Genomic DNA, 6,929 nt, shown 5'->3' with positions numbered 1-6,929 from the left:
TCTATATGGACTTCAGTAAGGCATTCAACAAGATTCCCCATGGGAGACTCATTAGCAAGGTTAGATCTCATGGAATACCGGGAGAACTAGCCATTTGGATACAGAACTGGCTCAAAGGTAGAAGACAGAGGGTGATGGTGGAGGGTTGTTTTTCAGACTGGAGGCCTGTGACCAGTGGAGTGCCACAAGGATAGGTGCTGGGGCCTCTACCTTTTGTCATTTACATAAATGACTTGGATGCGAGCATAGAGATACAGTTAGTAAGTTTGCAGATGACACCAAAATTGGAGGTGTAGTGGACAGCGAAGAGGGTTACCTCAGATTACAACAGGATCTTGATCAGATGGGCCAATGGGCTGAGAAGTGACAAATGGAGTTTAATTCAGATAAATGTGAGGTGCTGCATTTTGGGAAAGCAAATCTTCGCAGGACTTATACACTTAATGGTAAGGTCCTAGGGAGTGTTGCCGAACAAAGAGACCTTGGAGTGCAGGTTCATAGCTCCTTGAAAGTGGAGTTGTAGGTAGATAGGATAGTGAAGAAGGCATTTCTTTCCTTTATGCTTTCCTTTATTGGTCAGAGTATTGAGTACAGGAGTTGGGAGGTCATGTTGCGGCTGTACAGGACATTGGTTAGGCCACTGTTGGAATATTGCGTACAATTCTGGTCTTCTTCCTATCGGAAAGATGTTGTGAAACTTGAAAGGGTTCAGAAAAGATTTACAAGGATGTTGCCAGGGTTGGAGGATATGAGCTATAGGGAGAGGCTGAACAGGCTGGGGCTGTTTTCCCTGAAGCGTCAGAGGCTGAGGGGCGACGTTATAGAGGTTTACAAAATTATGAGGGGCATGGATAGGATAAATAGAGAAAGTCTTTTCCCTGGGGTCAGGGAGTCTAGAACTAGAGGGCATAGGTTTAGGGTGAGAGGGGAAAGATATAAGAGAGACCTAAGGGGCAACCTTTTCACGCAGAGGGTGGTACGTGTATGGATTGAGCTGCTAGAGGAAGTATGGAGGCTGGTACAATTGCAACATTTAAGAGGCATTTGGATGGGTATATGAATAGGAAGGGTTTTGAGGAATATGGGCCGGGTGCTGGCAGGTGGGACGAGATTGGGTTGGTGTGAGAAACAGAACTCATTCACAAATCAGCCTGAGACAAAGCCTTGGAAACAAGAACAATTTATTACAGCCTTGCAAGTACCAGACGCCTCTGCAATCAAGCCAAAATACACGCGAAAACAAAGCATGTAAGCATTCTTATTCAGTTTGCAAGTTGCGGAAGCACGCCTCCCTTTTCCCATCCTATGATAAGCCGATTACCTCACTTGTTTTTTTTCTCTAGTTATTTTCTTATCTGGCCATCCTGCTGTCCTTGTCTGCATTCTTTGTTCCTTGTTTGTTACAGCTTATTCTTTTATCCAGTTTCTCTTGTCATACTATAAGCTTTATTGTGAAATGCCCCTGCTGCTTCTTTTTGTGGTCAGCTACAACCCTTCATAGTTATTTCCTAGCTTAAAACTATTTTCTTTAAAAGACCCTCTATATTCATTAAAGTCTTAGCCTTAAGTATGCTACATGCTACAAGAATTCCACGACTGTTTGTATAATGTTCCCCTTTCCCCTCCCCCCACAACACCCCCTTCCCCCACCTGCAGAAACTACATTTCTAATCTCCCACAATTCCCCCTTTTTCTTTTTCTCTAAATGCTGTTTCTGCACTTATTAAGTCTCCTTTAATTCATTTTCTTATGTTCTGCCCTCTTACTCCTTTTGGCGATAAGGTTCACAATCTTATACACAGTATAAAAGCATCTGATGATGTATTTGGGTTCCTTCCCCAAGGGATGTCATCAGTCGGCTCATTACCCATTTTAGGGCATTGAACCCTACCACCAGACCCACTAATATCAATAATCCATAGGTAGCCAGATTGACTAACCACCTTCCCCAATTAGTGCACAGGTACCATCTTTTTCTCCAGAATATAATCTAGAGCCAGCCTGTTCTGAAGGGTCGTTAACCTAGTGGCAATCATTTCGGTCGTTATGGCTGCTACTTGGGATTGGGTTTCGGCCAACGCATCAGCAGTATTGTTGGTCAACTCTTCCAGGGAAGCCGCCAACTTTTGTATTTCTACTCCTGCTCGAGCGGTCCCATACATAGGTATCAAAGTCCAGAGGAGGCAATCTCCTTCGGTTACTTTCCAGGTTACTCGCCTTGCTCCCTGTTTATTCTGAGGTATTTTTGGGGCTCTCTTTAACAGCCTCAAGTGGGGAATTATATAAGCGAGGTAGCAGCAGCCACTCCAGCCTTTCTGGCTTTGAGGCAGTGTTTGATCAACATCATAACATGCATGCATTCCTATACATTCGGTCACGCGAATGTATTTTTCCCCAGGAATAAATGGATAGGCCTTCAGGCCGCATACCCAATATGTTCCGTTTAATATTCGGGGAATGGTCGTGGCAGTGGCTTGGCTGGTGTAGACACAAGATGATTTTCCTAATCGGAAGGGTGCGGTATCATTGTGATTACAGAAACAAGTGGTATTTACTGCTCCTTTCGGTGGGGAAACTCTAAGGCCATCGATAGCACCCAGAGTTTTCGGGGCTGGTCGAGGGAACCATCCCGTAAAGTTATAATTACCCCTGTCAGATCTCCATTTTGTATTGTTTGAGCCCGAGTCAAATTGTTGTACATTGTACGCTTCTCTTTTGGTAAGTGGTATTACCGTGAGAGGAATTCCCGATTCCCCATGGTGTGGAATCTCAGCACATACCCAACAGTCGGTATGCCCCTTTAGTTTAGCATAATTCTGACATAAAGCTGTAAAATGATTTTTTTTCTCACCCCCCCTTGGCAGCTAGCACCAATATTATCATGACAATATAAAGCTGACCACTCATTTCAGCTCACAACCCTATCTGTCTATTCCCTAACCCTTTAACTACCAGGGAGGAGTGAGTCCATGCAACACCTACAATTGTTTTGGGATATAGTTTTTTTAACCAATACTTTATAGTCTCTTATCTCAGTCCATTCTTTTTGCTCAGGACTTTCAGAGGTTGTCTGTAGGATGAGCTTGCCACTCTGCCGAAGAGGAAGGAGCATGCACTGGGCCCTTAACACGAGTGTGATGACTCCACCCTTTTTCAGCAGTTTGGACAGCTGTTTCAGTAGTCAGGAGGGTTAGGAACAGTCCCTCCCAGCTTGGGTGCAGTTTGGTATCTTTCCAGGTCTTTATCAGCACCCAATCACCTGGTTGTATCCGATGTACTGTGAACTCAAGTGGAGATGTCTGGGTCAACAGACCCTTCTTCCTAAGGACAGACAAAGAAGAGCCGAGTACCACATTATAGTTCTTTAAAAACTTATCATTGAACTCTACAGTTGGTAATTTCCCTCTTCCACCCAAGAAAGGTAATCCAAACATCATCTCATAAGGAGAGAGGCCTATATCACGTCTAGGCGCAGTCCTAATGCGTAGCAACGCGATAGGTAAACATTTTGTCCGTGGCTGGCTTAGACAATTGCTTCTTTAAGGTTTGATTCATTCGTTCCACCCGTCTAGAGGAAGGCGGGTGCCAAGGAGTGTGGAATTCCCAAGAGATTTCTAATCCCGCCATTACTTCTTGTAGGATCTTAGAGGTAAAATGGTTACCTTGGTCTGAATCTATACTTTCCACCATTCCATATTGAGAAATTATATGTTCTAAAAGAGTTTTCACTACTTCCTTTGAGGTAGCTGAGGACATTGGAAATGCCTCCACCCACCCAGTTAGGTGATAGTCTGTCAACCATCTCCCTGCCTTTTGGTTTAACACAGTTCTAACTTGATGGGGGGGTACTAACGACTAGCGCCCCTCCAAAAGTAAGTTTACGGCTTTCCTCTACCAGTATGGCAGTGGCCTCTACTGCCTGTATACATTCAGGCCATCCTCTCGAAACAGGGTCCAAGATCTTGGACAGGAAGGCTATGGGCTGTCTCTTTCCCTCTCCTTTCTGGGTTAACACTCCTAAGGCTGCTCCATCATTTACTGTCACAAAAAGGTGGAATGGTTTATCTAGGGAGGGAGGGGCCAACACCAGAGCTCGTATTAGACTACGCTTCAACTCATGTAACCCTTCCTTTTCCGCTTCTGTCCAGTGCAGTCTTTCATGTTTAGATTCTATCAATTTGTAATATAACCCCTTCGTTTCCTGGGCGTATGTTTCTATCCATAATCTACAATAGCCCACCAGCCCCAAGAACTTCTGTAATTCTCGTTTGTTGTCGGAAGGGGCAGTTCTATTATCTCTTTAATTCTCTCAGGGTTAAAGCGCCTAGTGCCCTCACTAATAATGTGTCCTAAGTATTCCATCTCTTTCTCTACATATTGCAATTTATTCCTAGATACTCTTAAACCCTGTTGTCCTAGGAAATTTAACAGTCTATTGGTGGCTAAACTCACGTCATCTCTCTTTTGTCCTGATACAAGTAAATCGTCCACATATTGTAACAATGACGATTCTTGAGACATTTTATGTTGTGTTGTTCCAGGACCTGTTCCAGTACTTGCCCGAATAGATTAGGTGATTCTGTGAATCCCTGGGGAAGTACCGTCCATTGGAACTGTTGTTTGCTACCAGTGTATGGGTTTTCCCATTCAAAGGCAAACATGTCGCGGCTTTCTGGGGCCAGAGGACAAGCCCAGAATGCATCTTTTAAATCTATTACACTAAACCAGCAGTGGTTACACGGTATTTTGCCTAGCAAAGTATATGGATTAGGTACCACCGGGTGTCATGTTCGAACCAATCGGTTCAATGCCCTAAGATCCTGCACCAATCAATAGGTTCCATCTGGTTTGCGGACGGGCAGTATTGGGGTATTAAAGGGCGACATATGTGGTTCTAACAGTCCAGTTTTTTACCAAAGAACCTATAATTAGTTGCAGACCTCTACGGTCTTCCAACGATATAGGGTATTGTCTAACCCGAACCAGTCTCATCTTCTCGAGTCAACGTAATCACCAACGGAGTAATATTTAGATGCCCTGTGTTATCCGCTTTCGCCCACACGTCAAGGCTGATTTGTTTTTCTTCACTAGGTGTTAACATAGCCATCGTTACAGTTACTGCACTATCCTCCACCCCAATTTTTAAGCCCAGCAATATAATCAAATCCCTACCTAATAGATTACTTCCAATGTCAGGAATATATAATAATTGTCCTATCACTTCCTTATCATTTCTTCTAATTAGGGTTGGTTCAAAAATAGGCACCAAGAATTCTTCACCTTTTACTCCGGAAACCTTAAGATACTCCTTAGTCAATTTAACACCGGTAGGTCTAAAACTTAGGGATGACCGTGACACTCCCGTGTCAACCAAAAATACTGCCTCCTTCCCTTTAGGTCCCACCTTTAAATTTATCAAGGGTTCCCGGTGGGTCTCAGGAGGAAGGAACCCCTGACTCCCCTAATCTTCATCTAAGGTCATTAGGGAAACGGCTTCCCTTTCTCGTGCTAATTCCGGGCATTCCCGTTTAAAATGCCCCACTTTCCCCCAATGGTAACACCCTGCCTGTTGCCTCCTTTCCCGGGTATCTGACCCTTGTCTTTCGTGTCCCCCCTACCCTTCCTGTTATCCCTTGATCCCATTCTCCTTTTTGTTATTTCTTCTACTGCCGCCACCATCATTTTGGCTTTCTGTTTCTGCTTCTCGTCTTCCCTTTTCACATACACTTTCTGTGCCTCACGTAACAGTTCTTCTATCTGTCTTTCACTCCATCCATCTAATTTCTGTAATTTCTTTGTATGTCCGGCCATGATTTAGTTACAAACTGGACCTTTAAGAGTCCCTGTGCTATTGGATTATCGGGATCCATTCCCGAATACTTCCTTGTGGCCTCCTTGAGCTTTTTAAAAAATGCAGAAGAGGTTTCATCCTTCTCTTGTCATACTTCAAAGGCCTTAACAAAGTTTTATGATCTAGGTGCCGCCTCTTTAATTCCTAATATTACCATTTCTTGTAGATCCCGCATTGACTCTCTATCTTCTCTGTCATTATTTTCCCAATGAGGGTCAACATTTGGGAATTTCTGTTCTGCTGGGGCCCCTTTTTCCCCAACTGGGTGCTTCTTTTCCCATTCCTATAAAGCCGCTCTCCTAATCATACTCGTTCTTCCCCTGAAAATAACGTTCCTAAAATTGCCATCAGTTCTCTCCTGGTATATAAATTAGGCCCTAGGAATTGATCTAATTGTTCGGCTAGTCCAACCGGATCCTCTATTAAACTTTTCATTTCCTTTTTAAAGACCCTAACTTCACTGCTAGTTAAGGGAGCATTTACATATCCGATTGTACCTTCCCCAATCCGAACCTCTCTTAAGAGACATAATTTTACATTTTCCATTATCTCTGCCCCTCCTTTACGTGTGGTGGCTCGAGTGATTCTGAGCCCCCCAGGTTCTGCGTCTTTTATTTCAGAGTCCGTTCCCCTTTCTGTATCTGGGCTCGGTTCTACTTCAGGAGCTGTAGGCTCGTTCCGGGGAGTAATATATGGGGGCGGCAAACACGTTAAGGGATTCCATTGTGGCTTCCCTTGTTCATTCTTTTTCTGTTCTTTTCCTGATTCCTCCGTATTGATGGGACATAATTTTACTCCCACGCTCCCTATCCAGCGAACTGCATAATCGGACTCTTTTTGACTGTACGGTTCTTTTCGATTGACGTATATATTAAGATCTTGACACAGCCAATCCTCATCGGACCCATATTTGGGCCAAAAAATACCAGGTGCCTTAATACTTTCTCGAGTCCAAACGAAACAACAATAGTTTATCATTTAGCCTTATCTTTCTCCCGCGTGTGGGAGTTGTGTTCCCAATTACCCAACATTCTCCCCAAAGAACTGTCGGGTGGGATATATCCCCCTTTAACGTTAT

General features: G+C 43.9%; 1 protein-coding gene across 1 annotated transcript; it reads right to left on the bottom strand.

Annotated features, from left to right (window-relative positions):
- Positions 1–1,831: 1,831 nt before the first annotated feature.
- Positions 1,832–5,107, bottom strand: LOC148147512 (uncharacterized). The gene is made up of 3 exons (XM_087995553.1): positions 4,978–5,107; positions 4,602–4,672; positions 1,832–2,864 (listed from the first exon to the last, which is right to left on the bottom strand). The coding sequence occupies exons 1-3, from the start codon at positions 5,105–5,107 to the stop codon at positions 1,953–1,955; spliced, it is 1,113 nt and encodes a 370-aa protein (XP_087851679.1). The 3' UTR covers positions 1,832–1,952.
- Between the last annotated feature and the right edge of the window lie 1,822 nt (positions 5,108–6,929).

Source organism: Chiloscyllium plagiosum, unplaced genomic scaffold (assembly GCF_037043375.1).
Source record: "Chiloscyllium plagiosum isolate Xiang-an unplaced genomic scaffold, Cpla_swu_hap1 HiC_scaffold_16, whole genome shotgun sequence".
NCBI classification, from domain to species: domain Eukaryota; kingdom Metazoa; phylum Chordata; class Chondrichthyes; order Orectolobiformes; family Hemiscylliidae; genus Chiloscyllium; species Chiloscyllium plagiosum.
Note: the sequence above shows the minus strand (reverse complement) of the source record. Positions and strands in the feature narration are given on the sequence as shown.

What these genes read in the sequence shown, in the direction of transcription:
- LOC148147512 (XM_087995553.1), bottom strand. Translation starts at nt 5,107, where the DNA reads ATGGCTATGTTAACACCTAGTGAAGAAAAACAAATCAGCCTTGACGTG. An exon ending in AGAAGATGAGACTGGTTCGG is followed by an intron (nt 4,673 to 4,977) that starts GTTAGACAATAC and finishes CTCTGGCCCCAG; the next exon opens with AAAGCCGCGACATGTTTGCC. An exon ending in AACAACAGTTCCAATGGACG is followed by an intron (nt 2,865 to 4,601) that starts GTACTTCCCCAG and finishes TATTGGTGCTAG; the next exon opens with CTGCCAAGGGGGGGTGAGAA.